Source organism: Abramis brama (assembly GCF_963993115.1).
Source record: "Abramis brama genome assembly, chromosome: 19".
NCBI classification, from domain to species: domain Eukaryota; kingdom Metazoa; phylum Chordata; class Actinopteri; order Cypriniformes; family Leuciscidae; genus Abramis; species Abramis brama.
The window spans coordinates 13285369-13307390 of NC_139981.1; the positions used below are offsets into that span (position 1 = coordinate 13285369).

General features: G+C 38.4%; 4 protein-coding genes across 4 annotated transcripts; 2 read left to right on the forward strand and 2 right to left on the reverse strand.

Moving 5' to 3' along the window:
* Positions 1–507: 507 nt before the first annotated feature.
* On the reverse strand, positions 508–6987 carry rhoua (ras homolog family member Ua). Its single transcript, XM_084093553.1, has 3 exons — positions 6451–6987; positions 5865–5923; positions 508–3945 (listed from the first exon to the last, which is right to left on the reverse strand). Exons 1-3 carry the CDS (start codon positions 6701–6703, stop codon positions 3493–3495), a joined length of 765 nt encoding a protein of 254 aa, XP_083949679.1. The 5' UTR covers positions 6704–6987; the 3' UTR covers positions 508–3492.
* A 3110-nt stretch (positions 6988–10097) lies between these two features.
* On the forward strand, positions 10098–12121 carry pdcd2 (programmed cell death 2). The gene is made up of 6 exons (XM_084093874.1): positions 10098–10473; positions 10669–10908; positions 10995–11138; positions 11222–11322; positions 11407–11520; positions 11895–12121. The coding sequence occupies exons 1-6, from the start codon at positions 10167–10169 to the stop codon at positions 12057–12059; spliced, it is 1071 nt and encodes a 356-aa protein (XP_083950000.1). The 5' UTR covers positions 10098–10166; the 3' UTR covers positions 12060–12121.
* Positions 12122–12871: 750 nt separating this feature from the next.
* Positions 12872–17429, reverse strand: tbp (TATA box binding protein). The gene is made up of 8 exons (XM_084093875.1): positions 17315–17429; positions 16165–16292; positions 14965–15287; positions 14738–14825; positions 14330–14421; positions 14080–14247; positions 13737–13831; positions 12872–13626 (listed from the first exon to the last, which is right to left on the reverse strand). Exons 2-8 carry the CDS (start codon positions 16213–16215, stop codon positions 13547–13549), a joined length of 897 nt encoding a protein of 298 aa, XP_083950001.1. The 5' UTR covers positions 16216–16292; positions 17315–17429; the 3' UTR covers positions 12872–13546.
* Positions 17430–17880: 451 nt separating this feature from the next.
* On the forward strand, positions 17881–21987 carry LOC311070247 (N(4)-(Beta-N-acetylglucosaminyl)-L-asparaginase). The gene is made up of 10 exons (XM_084094017.1): positions 17881–18080; positions 18461–18599; positions 18786–18945; positions 19045–19093; positions 19374–19412; positions 19655–19743; positions 19881–19896; positions 21153–21220; positions 21532–21636; positions 21746–21987. The coding sequence occupies exons 1-10, from the start codon at positions 17957–17959 to the stop codon at positions 21851–21853; spliced, it is 897 nt and encodes a 298-aa protein (XP_083950143.1). The 5' UTR covers positions 17881–17956; the 3' UTR covers positions 21854–21987.
* The last annotated feature ends 35 nt before the right edge of the window (positions 21988–22022 follow it).

Here is a 22022-nt window from a genome sequence, read left to right on the forward strand (position 1 = left end):
ACACTGTGAGATCTAAAGTACATTTTTTTAGATATAGTCGCAATTGGGAGAAATAGTAAGATTTTGAGAAATAAAGTCACATTACGAGATTTAAATTCACACTGCGAGATAAAAAGTTACAATGTGAGATGAAGTCACATTGTGAGATATAAAGTCATAATTTGAGATTTTATTATAACTCACTCACATTATAAGATAAGTCACACTGCAAAATGTAACATTTAAGCTATAACCATACAATAGTATAATTTAAGCATTCATGAAAAGAAAATATTGGAAAATAGCTGAATTTTCTCAATTGCGATAAGACAACATAGAACCCCAGACAGTGAACTGTACACAACCTGCACTGAACAGACACCATTAAGCCTCATTATTCCTGCAGGCAAGACAGTGTTTACCAATTATTAACTATAAAAAGCAAAGAGATTCTGAAATTATCCCCTTCACTGATAGCTTTTCATAACATATCCCAAGAAAATGAAGAAGATGCACACAGACAATAAGTAGACAAAAAGTATATTTATTCTGAGAAAGATAACAATCTACAGGGAGGTCTCTGTTATTGCATGTCGGCATTGTCTGAACGGCCACCAGATCTTGAACAGTTCCGTCTGGTGGGACGCCGCAGCTATGAGCTCACTCGCACAGTAAATATACAACACTGCAATGCAAATCGCGTGCAAATCAAAGCAGTGAACAAACACTGCGTGTCCGAAGAGATAGTTTGGCAACTTGTCAAAAACCTCTCAGTAATTGATGCTGCCCTGTGAAAGCACTGTAGCGCTCTATGCTTTGGTCAGTCTGAACTTAAGGCCTGTTGTTTGAAACGCATGCAATTCTAAGATTCACAATATAAGGAATGCCACCAAAATACTTCTTGATATATGATTATGATTACAATATCTTTTAAATATCTCTTGTTTTTTGAGCATGCTTAAAGAGATAGTTCATCCAGAAGTGAAGTCTCTCACCATCTTCTCACCCTGGTGTCGTTCCAAATGACTTTCTTTTATCTGTGCAACACAAAAATATATTGTATACAACTGTTTAACTGTTTTTGATCACAGAATGAAAATCATTAGAGTCTAAAACAACATGGTGGACGAGTAAATGATGAGAGAACTTTCATTTTTGTGCAACTATCCCTTTAAAATCAATATGATTGTTTGGTTTGGGGTTCATCTCTCACTATGCCACCTTTAACACTTGCGGTTTACAGCACTTTAATCACTTGCTGAGAGCCATTCACTTATTTTTCAACTCCTCGCCACATTCTGGCACAAACTAACAGTATAAGTGGCAAGCATAAAACTCATCTTGATTTCATTCTTGGTTCATTCTGTGCTCATGAAAGAAAAATGTTTGCCACTAATGAAATTAGTGATTCTTCCTCTCCTAACCCAGCTTATGTAGTGAAACATTAACTTTTCCTTACTGTGTCATTCAGCTTAATACTCATTCATGTCGCATAGCAGCAGGCGACTTTTCCAGTTCGTTCGACGTGGAAGCCTGATAAAAAGTGCAGTTTGACCTGGAACAACATTCCACGTATTTTATATAGAATTATAAGACTGCAATGCTTATCAAAGCATGACGTGGCTGACATCATGGTTTAGGGGCGACAAATACACAACTAGTAGCTTAAACCTTAAAGGCAATGTAAGTTGCTTTGGATAAAAGTGCCTGCCAAATGCATTCATGCAATTATGGAAGAATTGTTTTTTAAAGATTTTCTGTGAAAATATTTAGGTTAAAGGTGAAGCGTGTCATGTCTGTGCTACTAATGTCCCCAATTTGTGAAATAATTGAATCAAACTGAATTAATAATTACATAATTTTGAAATAATAGAATTGAAAACATAACACTAAAATCATTCCCAATTTTCTATTAGTCGTGCATACAGATAGTTATCTGTTATGATATCCAACTTAAACGGAAAAAAAAGACTGCAAGTGGGGCAGAAATGACACATTTCACCTTTATAAAGTGCCATAAATTGCAAAGGCATGAAAAACCTAATTAGGAATTTCAGGCACAAATATTTTATTGGCTTAAACGGAAACTTGAAATCAATGTCAACCATTATTTCTGGTTAAAAACTTTGGCCCCACTAATATAACCATACACCACCATTCAAAAGTTTGGTTAGTAAGACCTTTTTTAAATGAATACATTTATTCAGCAAAGATGCATGAAATTGATCAAAAGCGACAGTAAAGACATTTATAATGTTACAAAGGATTTAAATAAAAAGTATTCTATTCATCAAAGAATACTGGAAAAAAATAATTTTCACAGTTTCCATATTAAGCAGCACAACTGTTTTCAACATTGATAATAAGAAATGTTTCTTGAGCACAAAATTAGCATGTTAGAATGATTTCTGAGGGAACTTAAAATTTTTGCTTTGCCATCACAAGAATAAATTATATTTTAAAATATATTAAAATAGAAAACAGTTATTTAATTTGTAATAATATTTCACAATATTATTTTTACTGTTTTTGATCAAATAATTGCAGCCTCTGTGAGTATAAGAAACATAAAAAAATTGTACCGAACCCAAACTTTTGAATGTTAGTGTATATTAAATACTCAAGAATGTCTGAGCCACTCAAAATCCTCCTGACAGCACTGAAAAGCTTCACTCAAAACACTGTGTTTTTGATGAAGCTCCAGGTTCAATGACCAGATATATAATCCAACAGGCCAACTAAGTCTACTTGCTTACACTCAAAGACCCTGACCTCACAGTGTGTTTGAGTCAGGACTTAACTCCAAATGTAAACAAGACAGCCTGGAGAGATGTGCCAGCGTCCTGCTGTCTCTGAAATGGACAATCATTCACCCTCACTGGACAACAAGGTAAATGTCAGTGATGTCAAGTTGATAGTGTGTCCAAACATCTGCTTGTACTCTACATCACACTCAATGCTTTGACAGGTACACGACGAAGCACTTGAGCATCTCAAACTGAACCCGCTCTGGATCCCGGAAAACAAAGGCAAGTAATCCTGTTCATGTAAGTAGAAGAAGTGTTAGAACAACAATAAAATGCTGTGTTTTTGCTGAGACCGACCAATAGGGTGCTTTTCACAGTGCCTGAATGAAAAAGGAAAATCTGGCAGTCTAAACTAGATTTAAATCTGATAGAAAAAAAGCCCTTAAGTCCACTTGAAACCTCTTCAACAAGAGATAAGGTAAAGAAAGACAGATGACTCTGGCTCTGAATTGTTCACATGGGCATTTGAGGTTAACCTGGGACTTTCCAAATGGAGAGCAGATCGTAAAATTTCGCTGACAACTAGTCTCTAGAATCTTTCCATTTTATGATAAAAGCTTGGCGATCTTTTCTAAAACGGTCCCATTCATTTTAAGACCACCTGCGCTCCAGTTAACTCACTAACACAGTCTCATGAAGCAGATTAATCTGTGTCCATTTCATCCATAACCGAATCAATATCGACAGTACAATCATATTTTCGTGTCTACGCCAAACAGCAGTATTTCTTCCACCATGACTCGGAGAGCATCCTCATTTTATCAGGCGTCCGCTTCTTCAGCCTTTTCTGCTGCTGGCTGTCAGAGTACTGGATGCTGGCCACTATAGCCATGTCAAACACCTCCTTTAGGTTCTTCTGGGTGAGCGCCGAACACTCCATGTACGAGACGGCCTGCACTTCCTCAGCACACACACAGGCCTCCTGGGGGTCGACCGGCTTCTCCTTGTACTGGGCCAGCTGGATGAGCACTTTGACGTCTTGCCGGAGGTCAGCCTGAGTGCCGACCAACAGTATCGGTGCCCTCGGGCAGTGCCGGCGGATCTCAGGCACCCACTTCTCCCTCACATTCTGGAAAGAGGAGGGACTTACCACACTGAAGCAGAGCAGGAAGACGTCAGCATTGGTGTAGCACAGCGGCCGGAGCTTGTCAAACTCATCCTGCCCAGAGCAAAGAAAGATTCAGTTGTGATAAACGTCCAGGACAAACTAACACTTGTTATTGTTTTGGATTGTTAAAAGTAGTTAAATGTGAAATGTGAAATGTGACTGGCCCCAAGGTTTTTGTTCTGTTCGCTCTGTGTGTTTTACATCAGATATTTTCTTACATAAAGGACTTACATTTGTTTGTTTTTTCTGTTAATGAAACAGTTTATGTGCTGGATTCCTCAAAAATGTACATCTACATTTAGAACTTCATACTGTTAATTGTTAGATTCCTTTAGTAATGAAGTTATGATTTACCATTAAACATCTTGTCAGTTGTCAGTAAGTTGTTGTATGTGTATTATTTTCTTTAATTTTTCTTTCTGTTTGTTTATTGCAAACAAACATTTGAAACACTACCGTTCAAAAGTTTAGTGTTATAAAGATTTTTTAAATGTTTTTGAAATAAGTATATTATGCTTTCCATTTATTTGGTCAAAAATACAGTAAAACAGTAATATTGTGAATAATAACTGTTAACTGAATTTTCAGCAGCCATTACTCCAGTCTTCAGTGTCACATGATCCTTCAGAAATCATTTTAATATGCTGATTTGGCACTCAAGAAACATTTCTTATTATCAATGTTGAAAACAGAAATCAATGTTGAAATCATGCTGCTTAATATTTTTCATAAACCATGATACTTTTCGCAGAATTATTTAGTCTTTATCTTATAGAAGTGTTACTTTAATCTTTTAAACTGGCAACATCCAGGTCATGCTTATGATTCCATATCTCTGAAATATCAGAACCCGCTTTGATGTCAGCGGCATGAAAGATATAATCTAGAACACAAATGTGAGATCTGTTGTTTATTACAGCTGCATTCCATCTCTTTTACTCTTCCTTCTGAGTCTCCAGCTTGATTTCTGTCGATACACACCAAGGCAGCTTTCTTCTAATAGTCAACTGGACACTTTCTAACATATGAGAAACAATCCTACCCTACAGTATATTTTATATAATTTATATGCAGATATGTTTGTATCTGGTTAATGAAATTAAAAATTCTGTCTGATAGTTATTTTCATATTATGACCGATACCAAATAAATGGCTGATATTAAATTTCTATACTATTTTTTAACCAACTATTTTATATATTACAAATTAATTTATCGTAACATTATATTATAAAGTATGAAGAAAAATATTCCATTTGAAGTTTGCTTAAGATTTAATTTACCAGTGTTATTACCAGTGTTTTAGCGAGCACTATACTGTATATATATAATACTCTCAAATCTTTCTGTGTGTCTCTCTCCTTCTCTTTCTTCCTCCATTTCCACTTGCCTAAACAGGACTGATCCAAATCTCTCTTGGCTTGCCTCCCTTCACTGTCTCCCCTTAGCTTGCTAAACTCATCGAAAACACACTGATCTCACATTTCCAGTGACTAGCCCCAGCTGTACCCCGGCTGAAAGTAGGTCTCCCTTTCCCTTGGATCAAGCCCAATTCATCACAATTAGACTGCTTTCCATTTGTGATCCTAGAGCTGGTTTCCCCCTCCAACAAAGGGAGAGACACTGACTACCCTATAATAGTGTGTTCCCATAGGATGAAGCATATACTTCCTTATGATGCCTGGACTGCAAACTTCAGCTGAACTTTACCAGAAAACCTTATCATGAATAAGCAAAACAACACTGAATCACTTACTTTCTTATCTAACAGATAGGCAACCATATGACTAATTAGGACATGACTCACAAGTCTGTTTACAGTTAAGAGAGGAGGGCTTCGACCAGCATGTGTTTGTGCAAACACTATGTCATCCTTTATACAGGGACATGATGAAGTTGCAGTGCCTTGCATGTGTTTGTGAGGTGGTTTGTTTGGGTCTGGTGGTGCTGAGTGGGCTCAATGGACTGACCTGACCGGCTGTGTCACAAAGCTGAAGTTTCACAGGCTTGCCGTCCACAGCTACAACCGCTGCAGAGGAGAACAGATTCAATTTGACATTTTATCCCTCTTTAGTAAGGGCACATTAAGACACATGGACTGTGAATGAGATTGAAATGGGGGTTGGTGAACTTGCTGGCCTTAGAAAAAAACTCACCACACTAATGACAATATATATATATATATATATATATATATATATATATATATATATATATATATATATATATATATATACACACATATATATATATAGTCATTAGCTAGTTCAAGCTGGTTTTTAGTTGGTTGGCTAAACATCATGTTCCAAAAACCAGTTGGAATGACCAGATGCAGATGGTAGCTGAAGATGGTCTATCAAGCAAATGACCAGCAGTTTGGACAAGTTTGTAATGGCCATCTTAGACCAACTAGAAACCAGCTACCCAAAGCAGCACTAGCTTAAACTGGATTTTCTAGCAGGTGGTAGTAGTAGTTCAAGTTTTAGTTTATTACATTTTATTTAATTTTTACATTTAGTTATACGTTTTGATTTTAAATGCTGGCGCGATATTTACCTGCAAAGTTGTCAAACGCTGTTGGAACATACTCGGTGGGATATCCATTGGTGGTATAGCTCACAATGAGACTAGTTTTACCCACTGCACCATCACCGACCAACACGCACTTCACCCTGCGCTCCGCCGCTGCAGACCCGAAGCGGCTCTTCACCGCGGAGGACAAATCTTTGCCCCTGAATCTCCTCGGGGGTACCGGCGGCACAACCGTACCTGGGACAGGCTTATACTCTCCACCTCCTTGCGGAGGCATCGTTGAAAACACTGACCGTCCAGGAGTTTCAACAACAGTTTCAGCGATTCATCTCGCTTGTGAATGAGAGACCGGAGCGCCAGTCTCTGATTTCATCGCGGTGTCCATTTATTTTAGAGGGGAGAAAAGTCCGCTAAAAGCTGCATTTCAAATCAAGAAGTGTTTGCTTTATCTGGAAGTAAAACAAAGAAACTCTGAAGCAAAAATAAATACGAAGCCCACACATGCACTGACGTTATGCCCTCATGAGGCGAGCCATCCTCCGCCCTCTCTAAAACTGATCTGAGCACTTTACTCCCTTACAGCCAAATACTGTGGCTGTGTCTCAATGCCTAGTCAGCCGCCTTACTAGACAGTGTTTTGAGGCGCGCGCATCATTTTTGGTCTTACCCGAGGTAGGAAGATGAGTAGGATATGGGACAGAGCCCATGACATCATCCACTGTGAGCTGCATTATCCGTGCGTGAACTGAAGTTCAGCAGACCTGTTGTCATTTCTGATAAACTCAACTGAACCGGCGCGAATACACGCATCAGCATTTTTATTTGTTATCGGGGATAAAGTCCTTGAAAATAAAAATGGGCGAAGTGCATATAAATTTGTGCTTAATTTTTACATTTTTAAATTTGTGGTTAAAGTGGGATTCTGCTGGTGGGGGAACCCTAAAATTTTGTCTAGGTGAAACATGGAAAAATGACTCACCGTGGGACAACATATTGAGTATTGTGGTATAATAATACTTTTTGGGACAAGAGTGTCACTATGGCACCAAGTATCACAATACTTATTTTCTTGATATTTTAATGGTTTTATTTTGGTCCATCGACTACATCTACACTGATATGATGACTATGTTAAAATTGCTGAACACCACAATATGGAACACAACCTTGTTTTTCACAATGTAAATTCAAACATAAAAATGGCTGAAGACAACTCAGAAATAAATCACAACCACAATTATGTAAATTTGAAATTAGCCTTCTTGACCTTTGACTTTTAACTCCACAGCACACTGCAACATCCACTTGCTCTGGCTAGAACAGCAACTGTCAGGGGCGGACTGGGACAAAAATTTAGCCCTGGCACTGTAGCCACACCAGCCCACATTACATATTGATTTGATGCGGATGGACTCCTTCAGAAGGAGCACCAGGCTGGCTGCAATTTGACGGTGCACACAACTTTTTTTTTAAAATAAAACGTTGTAGGCCTACCATCGCATTATCATTGATATTAATTCATCTGTTTTTGTTTTTTTTTATCTGAGGTGCCGGAACACAGTTCCGGACTGTTCCGGCCCACTTTAACCCCTGTTCACTAGTGAAATGTCAGAATAGGCTGCCATTCAAATTCAATTGTTGATATCAACAATTGATTTCTTAATAGCTGAAATTCCAATTTCACATATCAGAAATACAATTCTTAATAGTAAATCCTTTATTTTCGATATCAAGAATTCAATTGTCAGTATTGAAATGTCTATTCTTGATATCAACAATTCAATTGCTACTAGTAACAATATACATTTTTTATATCAATAATTCGATTTTCATAATTCGAGACGTTGGTGTCCGTGCCGGAGACGGTGGTGTCCGTGCCGGTGTCTGTTCCGAAGAAGTTGGTGTCCATTCCGGAGACGGTGGTGTCCGTGCCGGAGATGTTGGTGTCTGTGCCGGAGACGGTGGTGTCCTTTCCAGAGAATGTGGTGTCCATTCCAAAGAAGTTGGTGTCCATTCCGGAGATGGTGGTGTCCGTGCTGGAGACGTTGGTGTCTGTGCTGGAGACGGTGGTGTCCTTTCCAGAGAATGTGGTGTCCGTTCCGGAGACATTGGTGTCCCTGCCGGAGATGGTGGTATCCGTGCCGGTGTCTGTGTCGGAGACGTTTGTGTCCGTGCCAGAGATGGTGGTGTACGTGCCGGAGACGTTGGTGTCTGTGTTGGAGACTTTGGTGTCCGCTCCGGAGACAGTGGTGTCCGTGTTGGAGACTTTGGTGTCCGTTCCAGAGACGGTGGTGTCCTTTCCGGAGACGGTGGTGTCCGTGCCGGACACAGCGGAGACGTGCCGGAGACGTTGGTGTCCGTTCCGGAGACGGTGATGTCCATGCCGGAGACGTTGGTGTCCGTGCTGAAGACGGTGGTGTACGTGCCGGAGACGTTGGTGTCTGTGTCGGAGACTTTGGTGTCCATTCTGGAGATGGTGGTGTCCTTTCCAGAGATGGTGGTGTCCGTGCCGGAGACGATGGTGTCCGTGCTGGAGACGTTGGTGTTCATGCCGGAGACGGTTTCTTCTTTGCCGGAGATGTTGATGTCCGTGCCGGAGACACTGGTGTCCATTCCGGAGACATTGGTGTCTGTTCCGGAGACGGTGGAGTCCGTGCCGGTGTCCGTTCCGGAGACTGTGGCGTCCGTGCCGGTGTCCGTGTCGGAGAAGGTGGTGTCCGTGCCGGAGAAGTTGGTGTCCGTGTCGGAGACGGTGGTGTCTGTGCCGGAGACGGCGGGGACATCCCAGAGACGTGGGTGTCCATGCCGGAGACGGTGGCAAATCCCGCTATAGCCTACTGCCGTTCTCGACCATGTGGCCCATGTTGGGGATTTAGCACTTACTAGCATGAAGAACAAATATAGACACAGACTGTGCATAGAGATCGATTTAAGATTTAAACTCTCTTCGATACAAAAACATACCCTATGTGAGTTCCTGTGTTTAATGTTGATCACATTACACGATTGCAAATGTGACATTGATTTTATACAACAGTTCAACAAACGAAAGGTATTAATATTAAGTGATGTTAATTTTAAAAACAGTATTGTCAGTATTTTTTTCAACAAAATAATAGCTCCATGAAAGCCACAGCAGAACAGCAGCACACAGCAGTGTTTGTGAATGAATCTGCGGCTTTGAACAAATCGTGAGAGTCAATGCTTCAATGATTCATTTATAATTACAGCCACTTGCTTCGTTACTGAATGAATGAATGACTCGATGACTCACTCATAAAGACAGTGACTTGCCGCCACTTAATGGCATCACTTCGTTTTTTACCATCATTGCATATTTCTCTGTTGAACATATTTTAAATCATATGTGGAATTTATGTCTATTTTTGTAACTGCAATTTATGTGCAATTTATGCAAGCGTTTACAATTTAAATGAATTGTGACGCCATCTATTGGACAAACTCTAAAACGGTTTAAATTCACCCAATAACAAGATAAAGACGTTTAACTCTAGTTAATAGAGAATATTAGTTCAGGATATTAATTATTAATAATACAAACTGATATATAAGTCACATATGGTAGGTTGCATCCACATTATGTGCGTATTGCTCAGGCTAACATACTTATTTGTGTGTGGAACGTTAGTCGCAGATCTTGTTTGACCCGAGCCCCAGTCAGATGAACAGACACCCGCACATGACTCTGAAACCTTTTGCTTTATATGAGAGTTTGACAGATGGCTGGAAAAGCAGTTAAAACAATCCCCGAGGTCGTGTTGGGCTTCTTAGAGGAGGCAGAATCATGGCAACTTCTTAGCGACCAGTTTCCAAGTAAAGTCGGAGGGAGACCTGCGTGGTTACGCCAGGTGGATTTGCCAACTGTGTCTGAGCTACAGTGTGAGAAGTGCAAACTCCCAACAGTGTTTCTTCTGCAGGTGTATGCGCCTGTTACGGAATATGATCGATGCTTTCACAGAACACTATTTGTGTTCTGCTGTAAGACACCAGCCTGCTATACAAGAAATGACAACATGTGTTTTAAAGGTAATTCATGAGCTGTCGAAATATGTTGAGTAGAACTTTCTGATGTATTACCCTTTGTCTTTGTGTTATATTTTAATTGAAGAGGTATTCATTTGGGCATCATCCCTCATATTATTTAAAAGTGGTTTCGTTTTAATCGTGCAAGCCTCTGTATAACATTAACATTACAGTATTCTGCTTTATCCCCATTTCCAGTGTTCAGGTGTCAACTGCCAAGGAAAAATGACTTTTACCCTTTTGATCCACCTTCTGATGAGAAGCCAGACCACGCAGTGGATGAACATCAGGTTCTGGAATCTGGGCTCAAATTGTGCAGACTGTGTGGCTGTCTGGGACAGAAAGCCTGCTCTCGATGTCACTCTGTCACATACTGCAGTAAACAGCATCAGACCATAGATTGGAAACACCGGCACAAGAAAGAATGTTCAAATGAGGGTGAGTGAATGCTTTAATTATACATTATTTCTAATGATTGCAGCATTAATATACATGTTGTGTTGTCTTCATATTTGGATCTACAGCTTCTCAAACTTCAGAGGAGCTTAATTCATTTCTCTTTCCTGAGTGGGAGCTGGTTACCGAACCGGAAGAGCTTCCAGCAACAGATGAGGAACACCATGAATCCCACAGTTTGGATCAAGAGAGCACGGCGTGCTTAAATAACGGTATGCCTTTCAGAACAGATTCAGCAGCTTGATATTTCTCTGTCTTGTCTTGGATTTGTCATTCAGTTTTTATTTACTCTCAGATTTGGAGGACAGTGAGCTAGAGAGTATGGCGTTTCATGAAACACAAGACGCTAAAGTGTTTCAGAAGTTCAAGAAGCGAATTGCTAATGACCCACAACAGGTCAGTTGTAAGAGCAAATGCTACCCATGGCTAATGTCTATTATATGGTTCAATGGTTATGTGATTGTATATGTATTTTTTAAGGTTTTGCGGTATTGTAAAGGAGGATCTCCTCTGTGGGTGTCAGCTGAACATGTGCCACGTGATGAGGAAGTTCCAGAATGTCCATGTGGTGCTAAACGTCTCTTTGAATTTCAGGTAATGAAAAATATAAAAAGCACATTGTCATTTATACACTAATATTTGAAAGTTTAGGGTCAGTAAGATTTTATTCAGCAAGGATGCATTAAATTGATCAAAATTGACAGTAAAGTTGTTTATAATGTATATATTAAAAATTTCTATTCATCAAAGAATCCTAAAAAATATTAAGCATCAAAATGGTTTTGAACATAGATAATAATAAATATTTCTTAAGCACCATAATCAGCATATTGAAATTATTTCTGAAGGATGTGAAAAACCCAAACTTTTGTTTTAAAATACACAGCTATGCTTTGGTGCGTCTCTTACATGTCATACCATTAGATTAACGCATTTCACTGTTTAAATTGTCGCTGTGTTCATTTCAGATCATGCCTCAGTTACTTAATCACCTCAAAGTGGATAGGACAGATGCCAGCATAGACTGGGGGACAGTGGCCATCTACACATGTGCTGACAGCTGTGACCAAGGCACCAAATATTCTGCCGAGTTCATCTGGAAACAAGACTTTTCAGGAGATCAGACAGTGTAGAATTAGTCCATGCAGATTAACTATTATTTAGACTTATATAATAAAGAAATGTGAACAATAAAGGATTGGTTCTTTTGAGGCACCCACATACACCATTTCTGTCCCTAACTGAAATTAAAAGATGCATCTTCACGAGAAGCATATATATATCATTTACAGAAATTAATACTTCTATTCATCAATGATGCATTCAATTGATTAAAAGTTACAGTAAAGCTGTTTACATTGTTAAAAAAAAAATCTATTTCAAATAAATGCTGCTCTTTTCAACTTTCCATTCATTAAAGAATAATGCCTTACAGTTTCCACAAAAATATTAAGCAGCTCACACTGATCTATATAGAATGACGTCATTATATAGATCAGTGGCAGCTCAACTATTTTCAAGATCGATAAGAAATATGTTAGCATAAAATCAGCATATTAGAATGATTTCTAAAGAATGATGTGACACTGACTCTAAAAAAGTCAGCTTTGCAATCACAGGAATAAGTTACATTTTAAAATATTATAATATTTCACAACATTGTTTTTACTGTATTTTTGAGTTCGGTATTCTTGCTAAACTTAAATTTGACAAGTTCTTGCATTTAAAAAAAACAACCTACAATTTATAAAGCTACATAACATGTTTGTTATGCCTTTGTTCCTGCCTTGTTATTCGTAATACAATTGTATCATTTATTATTTGGCGAAGGCCTGGAATGAAATCCAAATTAATCTCACACTACTTATTTTTGTCATCATAACACAACAAAAATAAGATGTCTTATTGACATTCTAGAAAACAAATTAGATACTGTAGAGAAAGCTGAAGTTGGCAAAGATTTATTTGCATTCAATGTAGCAAAGTTAGTTACATAGACAAACAAATTAAATTAAAATGGCGTCAGTGCTTCACATGGGGTTATTGGGAGACCTACATCACATCATACAATGAAATGTGATTTCAGTTGTTAGATATGCCAACTGTAACATCTTATTTAAAACTGTAACTTAAATGTCAAATCCACATGATTTCAACAACTTGTTTGCAAAGCTTTGTTAAAAAATAACCAAAATACGCTCCAAAAAAAAAATACTTGCACTGGTCAACAAAGGCATAATTTCCCAGACATATTCCTTTCACTGATGGGCAGTCAACACAGACCATCAGTAATGCAATGCACATAAAACCTGCTAATAAAGGGAATGTGTAAAAGTATCTATAAAGTGATGAACATACATCATAAAACCATAAAAGAATTTGTTAAAACAATCAAACATGGATAAAACAGTATTTTGAAAACCGAATGGCAGGTGAGAAACATTTTAAAAAGGTAAAATAAAAACGTTATCCTCAAATCGGTTCACTTTCTGAGTGAAGAAGTGTCCTTCATATTTACAAGCTTACAAAAGTAAATGAAACGGCGTAGGTCATCCCAGACATACCGGTGGGCTCAGCCAGTAATTCACCAGCGATAACAGAATGATGCTCTGCCCAGAGATTATGTAGTCTTCCTGAATCCTTTTAAGATTGGGTATATATTCTCAAACGCTTCATAGATTTCTCCTCTAACCTTTGCACCTGGAAAAAAAAGAGGGAATTCTAATTATGCAACCTCAATATCACTCAGAATCTCATACTAGCATTGAAAGTTACTGTTTGTGCCATTTTAAATACAACAATGACCTCACCTGTGAGTACAACTTTGCCTGAAACGAATATTAAAAGGACAATTCTTGGTTTGATCATTCTGTAGATTAATCCTGGAAATAACTCCGGTTCATAGCTAGGGAAAAGTATCAGCAGGATATTAGCTTTTATATCAAATTGCATTAGTTTTTCCATCTCACAGACAGAATGATTCTGATTTCAAAAGCTCAGTGGATTAAATATTGTATTAGTATAATATTAAAATAAACCCATAAGCATAACTTAAGTGGTACAAACAGTAATAGTGTAGAAAATTCAAATTCATTTAGAAGTTAGTTTGAGATGTACTATAAAACCGATGAATTAAAAAATAAATAGACAAACCTGCTAAACTGCTGATGTGTAAGCACCAGGCCCTCTAATCGAATGGGAAACTTGACATCGCAGCTGCCCACCATGTTCTGAATTTTGAAGTCTAAGAATTTGGCAGGAAAACCCAACTTCTGCACCACTCTGGCATATTTTCTGGCTGCCAATCGGGACTGTTCCTCACTGCAGAAGGCAAACACACACGCTGCTGTTTGTTCTACACGTGCATGACAGGAAGAAAACCACAGCAAGCTGGGATTCGTACCTTTTGGCTCCAGTGCACACCATCTTCCCTGAGCTGAAGATGAGGGCTGTTGTTCTGGGTTCTCGTATTCTCATGATGACAGCAGCAAAACGCTGAAATAGTTATTAATGAATATATGAGTTTAACTAAAGTGGATGTTTATGCTATTTTGCTTATTGTTTAGTACACTTGCACAAGTCATTTTGATTTAAGGAAAGTCAGTTCACTTTGTGGTCATATTTGCAACAACTCCAGGCAGCTATTTCAGGCATGCAAGGCCAACTCTCATCTACTTGAAACATATTTCAACTCAGAAAAATCCAAATCTGACATAACCAGTCCCATCATTTTTTAATGGTCAAATGGTATTAAAAAGGTTATACAAAAATGAATAGTCAATGCTTTATAAAAATAAAAAACTAGTCTTACCTTTGGATTATATTCAGCATTTCTGGCTCGAAGTGCTATCGTCTTTAAGTCAAGTTTGCACCCCAAGTTTACAGTGGACACAATGTTCCTTAAAATAGAATTTAACTTTTTTTAACATAACATGGTAATTGTAAACAGTTCTATAAATTCAAAATGACGGTCATGTTAATATCTTCTAGATGATCATCATCGCAGATACATTTAATAACTATTATACAAGAACTCACTGTAACTGGGGAACAATGCCAGAGCTCTCTGAGGCCGGTGTGGCAGGAGTGACGGGGGTCATAGGGGTGAGAGGTGTGTTATAAAGTGGCGTGTTGCCTGGCAGTGCCGTGGTCGTGGAGACCTGTGAGTGGTACAGCTGGGGTGTCTGGCCTGAACCTGCCACCATCCCACCCTGCTGTTGCGAGGCAGCCTGTTGTTGCTGCTGTCGCTGCTGCTCCTCCAGGAGGGACAAGCTGTTGGTGTTCTGCACTGGCTGTGGTGTAAGACCCGTGCCATACGGCATCATAGGACTGAAAAGGGTCAAGCCAGGCGTCATGGATCCCTTTGAATAAAGACGAGGTGAATTAAGTTCATGCATTGAATAAGTTGATTAAAATACCTGAGTTTCAACATGACATCATGACTTTGCGTAAACATACACGCCACTTTCAAGTCAAGTGGCGTGTTATCTATACGCATTTTGAGCTATCCGCGTGTATGTCCACGCCGTCATCTTCCGCGTGTATGTCTACGCCGTTAAATGTCAGTGATTCCGCGTGTATGTCTACGCCGTTAAATGTCCGAGCGAAACGAAGCAAAATGTATATCTACATCTGGGGAGCGATATTTTTTTTACTAGGATGGTAGGGGAAGACTCATAAATGGTATTAACCCCAGTGACGGGTAGGTTTAGGGACGGGGTTGGGGTAGGTCATATATATTTATATAGAGAGTAATGTAACGTTAAGTCAACGGCGTTGATAAACACGCTGAAAAGCGATTATGCGTGTTGATAGCACGCCAAAAATGGAAATACGAATTGGCGTGTCATACATACGCCATTTCATGAGATCAGTCTGTGAGTTTTGTGTTTCAGAGCCAGTCTCCAGATTTGAGTTGACAATCACAACAACAAAAAATAATAATAACAGTTTATGAAGGGCACAGAATCAGATTTTTTTTTAGCCTCAGAGTCAGACTATGACTCCATCCAGTCAACAAACATTGAACATAAAAGTAAGGCCGATTTTATGACACATTTTCATTTGTCGTGCGTCTGTGAGGTTGTTTAGTCTAGTAGTCTGCGATCCTCAGATGTTTGCCTAGTTTTCTTCTGTAACCATTTACAAAGTTGTAAAGTGTAAGATGCCTATGTTTTAAAATCGGATGAGATTTTTAAAGCTGTGTATTCCAGCCTTAACTATGTTTACATTACTCACCTGTGGAGACAGCCCTTGAGTAAAAGGAGGTATACTGTTGTTCTGCTCCATATTGACAGGTTATGAAGCAAAACAACCTAGCAGTGATTTCAAGACTAGCAAGTCTCAGTGGCTTCAGAAGACCTGTGCTGAAATCAAGAACAAACAAAAACACTTAACACACAACAGCACAATACTTCTGAGACACATAAATAAATGCAACATAATTGCATGGTTTGGTTGTAGAATAAACAGTGCGGGGTGTCATTACTCCAAGTTAATTAGGAAATTAAATTTAAAAGAGATGGGGTTTGAGGGTGGGTCCGTGGGACTGTTTCTGGGGGATGAGTCTGAGGGAAGAACAGGAAACAAGGGTAAGGAGAGTGAACCCCCAGAAACAGTCCCATGGACCCAGCCCCAAACCCCATCTCTGCAATAATAATTAATAAAGGCTGGTTTAAAGTACTTCTACCTGCCTCTATGTATTAATGCTCATGGGTAGCCTAAATGGGTTCCATTCAGACCTTAACATTAAGTATTTTACTGTTATATGTCAACAAGATTCAACAAGAATTTCACCTGGCTATACCCAATGTTTAGATCTGTTGTGGTATTTATGCAAATTAGCACCTACGTAATTAGGTTATGCACCGTTTGCCCATGTTAAACAATTTCAAAAAGCTTGTAATACATTTTTTGTTTGTCTTGATGTAAGTAACCAACTCAGTAATTTTCATGGTGATATCTAAAGATTAAAATGTTTACCCTATTCACGTGAGAAAAAGAATGAATAGGCGTATGAATAGGCTATATTTGGGTTTTTTCGAAACTTTCCCCTAATGGGATTCTTAGGGGATTTTCTTCCTTACTCAGGAGGACATATAGAGGATACAAAATCAGTTGAGTTTGCTTCTTTTGCAATTTGTCCTAGGTTGACCCCCGTTTTGGCTTAAAATGACTGGACTAACAACTGAGTTGACAGTTAACCAGGTAACGTTAGTAACTTAGTGATCAAAACATTAATGTCTACGGAGCAGACTGAAGCCCAGCGTGGCTAGCTTGTGGCGCTAATCTGTTCGTTACAAACTCAAACAGTTCATGCTAAATATATAACAGACATCTTTCCCGAAATAGTGTCATAGCTTGTGCATTAAAAAAGAGCAAAACAAACCTGTAATTCGCAGGATCCACCAGGCTGGCTGAGAGTGTGAGTGGAATAGCTCCAGAAACACAGTGAGCGCGCACAACATGAGCAACAACTTCCGCCGAGTTTTTTTTTATTATCTTCCGGTGCATCCTGGGATTTTTAAATATATATGCACACAATCATATACCAAAATATAATATTTTTTAACACTTTATAAAATATAATGGGAAATTATGCACTTATGCAAAAAATAAAATAAGTATACGTAAACATAGTGTAGTAAAAAGGTGTTTCATCTATGAATAAAATGTTTTGGAATGATATTCTCATATTAATATTAATAATAATAGACTTTTGCTCATGCATTTAATCAAAACACTGGTATTTTTAATCGTGTATGAAATTAAAACAAAACTGGAAAGCCAGACCACTTCATTTTATGTATATGCAACTTCCACAGTAATATTAATGATTCTATCATATGTGTTTATTTTTCTCTCTCTCCCATGGACATAAAAAAAAAAACACTTTCAATTTTCACTTTCAATTAACGCCCTGACTTTTATTTTGAAATGGTGTTTTAACAACCCTCGGGCTTACATTGTTACTTTCACTAAAGAGGGAAATGAATGTTTCCCGTAGATAAATACATGTATACATATTTTAATGCACTTAAGTCAAATGGCAGCAGTGGGGACATGGTCTTTCTCTCGTCCTGCAGTGGAGAGAATGAGATGTATGCTGCTAGCTGGACAAAATGCTACAGATGTTGTAGAAACAGTAATGGCAGGTAAAATACACAGCTGTTGTGCTCTTCATCAATCAAATACTTTAACTTGTATTATTTAAAGGGGATAAATACAGGTACTGTTAATAATGAGGGATCTGGTTGGACCTTCAACAATTGTTTTTGTAACTATGTTTACTAGAGATTCAGTAATTATCATTAGAGAATTCATTCCCATTTTTCATATTAATCCCAAGCATTTGTTGTAAATGTTAGCAGACTTTGTTTATTTAAGGGATGTATTGGAACTGTTTAAGAATAATTTATTTACTAAATATGCCATACATGAAGTAAATAGTTTTCTATATTATGGCATCCTTCTTTTATAAATAATAACCAGGCATAGGTCTATATGCTTTTCTGATAAATGTTTACTCTCTCAGAGGTTGAAGATGATGCAGACACGGGACGGCACATTGTTGGCAGAGGAGGATATCCAAATTTCAAGGGAGTGGTTGAATGTGATGCTGCAATTATGGAAGGTGTGCCAGGGAGATTTGGGGCAGTGGCTGCACTGCGAGGGTAAAATAAAAGTCTTTTGAGTATTTTCTCCATTAGAATCTCTTACATATAACAAAATTGCCCTTAGGTACAATGCTTTCATTTGCAATGCACTGCTTGGAGAGAGAAAACAAACAAACACGAAATCAGTTTTTTCTATAACTCCTGGCCCAGAACCATTTTGTATACTTTTGTTTTCATTGCTAGAATTGCACAGCCATGTCGTGTAGCTCGCAAAGTAATGGAGAAGAGTCCTCACAGCTTGCTTGTTGGAGATGGAGCAGAAGCATTTGCTCAGGAGGATTTAGGTTTTACATCTGAGCCCAATGACAATATGCTCTCTCACCATACAGCTACTGCTTACCGGGTATTCACACACATGGTTACTTATTATTTCAATCCCTAGAGATAATACATATGTTTAATGAAATTTTGCTATTTTCTTTTTTTATATGTGCTCCAAAAGGAATTCCTTGAAAAAAATCAACCTGTTAGTGGTGGGCATGATACAATAGGTAAGAGATTAATATAACCTGAAATCTTTCTCGATGAGTGAATCATATATGGGGCTAACCCATTTCTTAATCTGATGACTCAACCAGGTTGTGGTGGGGGTTGGTTAACTCACTTGGCAGAGAAACATCTACTATGACTCTAATTATTTCTGAACTGGTTATGGCCTAATGTAATAAAATGAATCTGACATGTTTATAATGAACTTTTGTGACAGCTTTATGGTAGTCAAGCAGTGCATTTCGCGCAGATTCCAGCTTAAATTGGTTTACTTTCTCATAGGTCTTATTGCTCTCGATCTAAGTGGAAACATAACAGTAGGTAAGATTGAAAATATTTACACTTCCTGTTATCTTTATTTCTATAAAAATACTGTTTTGATGTTGTAGTTACATTTGGGTTCATATTTCATAATTATGCATGATACAGTATCAATATGAGTCTAATTATACTCATATGTGAGCATATACACAAATATGTGATATTTGCCAGGTATTTTTGTACAAATTCTGTTATTTGACAACTATCATTTGTATGTTCCTAAATTTAAAAGTATTGTGCAGGAGTTTCTACATCAGGAGCTCCCTTCAAATCACCAGGGAGGGTGGGGGATTCTCCGCTTCCAGGCTGTGGTCTATATGCTGACCATACAGTAAGTTGTGCAATCTGCAGGGCTTTTATCATTAAACTCATAGTCTTTTTCTTTACAATCAAATTATATTAATTTTAAGTATGACAAGTTTCAGTGTTTTTTTATTTTAGTATGACAGCTATTCTCTGTATTTTCAGGTGGGGGCTGCAGCAGGTAGGGTTTTATTTATATATTTTAAATTTTTTTGCTGCTTTTGACTTTGCAGCCTGAGCTTGTTCCTCAAATGTATCGTTTATTCATTAGACTGGATTAGATTTAACACTTTATTAGATTAAATTAGATTGTACTATTGACCATACAGTGTACATATTTTGGGGACTTTACATCTGAAATACATATGGACAAAAGTATTTGTCTTAATTATTGAATTCAGGTGTTTCAATCAGACCAGTTGCCACAGATGCATAAAATAAAGCACCTAGCCATGAAGTAATTTGTGAAAAAGTGGGTTGTTCTGACAAGCTCAGTGAATTCATGCGTGTTACTGTGATAGGAGGCCACCTCTGCAATTAGTTAGTACGTGAAATTTCTTCCCTGCTAGATATTCCACGGTCAACTGTAAGTGGTATTATTGGAAAGTAGAAGTGTTTAGGAACAGCAGCAACTCAGCGACAAAGCAGAAGACCATGTAAAGTCACATAGCTCTCTGCTGATTCCATACCTGGCATTAATATCAGCACAAAAACTGTGTGATGGGAGCTTCATGGAATGGGTTTCCATGCCCGAGCAGCTGCATGCAAGCCTCACATCACCAAGTACAATGCCAAGTGTCGGATGGAGTGATGTAAAGCACACTGCCACAGGACTCTGAAGCAGTGGAGACGTGTTTTCTGGAGTGACAGATCACGCTTCTCTGTTTTGCAGTATGATGGGCGAGTCTGGATTTGGCGGACACCAGGAGAATGTTACCTGCCTGACTGCATTGTGGCAAGTTTGGTGGAGGATGGATAATGGTATGGGGCTGTTTTTCAGGAGTTGGGCTAGGCTCCTTACTTCCAGTGAAGGGAAATCTTAATGCTTCAGCATTTTGGACAATGCTATGATTCCAACTTTGTATGAACAGTTTGGAGAAGGCCCTTTTCTATTCCAGCATGAATGTGCCCCAGTGCACAAGATCCATAAAGACATAGTTGGATGAGTTGACCTCAACCCCATCGAACACCTTTGGGATGAAATGGAATGTAGATTGTGAGCCAGGAATTTGCATCCGATATCAGTGCCTGACCTCACATCCTTTCCAGAAGAGTGGAAGCTGATATAGCTGCAATGGGGGGACCAACTCCATATTAATGTCATGTATTTAGAATGTTATGTCATTACAGTCCATGTTGGTGTTATAGTCAGGTGTCCCAGTACATTTGTCCTCATAGTGTATGTACTTTCAAAATATATATTCTCTCTGTCTACAGCTACAGGAGATGGAGACAAAATCATGTGCTACTGCCCAAGCTTTCATGTTGTGCAGCTGATGAAACAAGTATGTAATTCTGTTTTGGTATAAATTAAATGATCACCTTGGATGAACATACAGTCGTGTATTTATTTAGGTAATTATACATAGGATTATGTCAGTGTATCCAAAGGCCGAGGTGTAATTTGTCTTCAGTAGTACATTTCATGTTGAATGCTAAGAGCATCTGGGTATCCTGATGATTGTGTCGTTGACTATAGGTGGTGTAAAGTGAAAACGGTCAATGAAAATCTCATTAAACCATTGGCAACCTGTTTGTACTTCAGTAAATTAGATCTGGCTCACATTTCTCTCATCTGTTGTTGTCTGCTACCAAGGGCTCATCTCCTAATGAAGCCTGTCATGCTGTGCTTGCCGACATACAGAGAAGAATAGGTGACGATAAATGCTTTGAAATTGGGCTTATTTCTTTGAATATGAAGGTAAACACCTTTTATATGGTCCACTGTATTTCCCTTAAATATTGTTGGTATGCTGTTTCTATATTTTATCATGCACAAGGTGATTCCTGTACTTATGGTCTTCTCACAGGGAGAGGTCGGAGCTGCATCTTCAGTGGAATTTCCATACACATTCTGGAACCAAGGGCTGGATTCAGTGGAGGAGCTTATTAACCAACCAAAATCCCTAAACGTTTAATTTCTACTCATTAAGCATGTGGGTGATCAAACCCTCATTACTTTTAACATTTGTTCAACTTTTCTAAGCGTTCTATGAAAAACTACTTTGTTCATTATTCTTCATAATCAATAAAGAGTTGGTGGTTTGGTTCACTGGGGTTTTTTTGTTGTTTTTTTTGACGTGTATT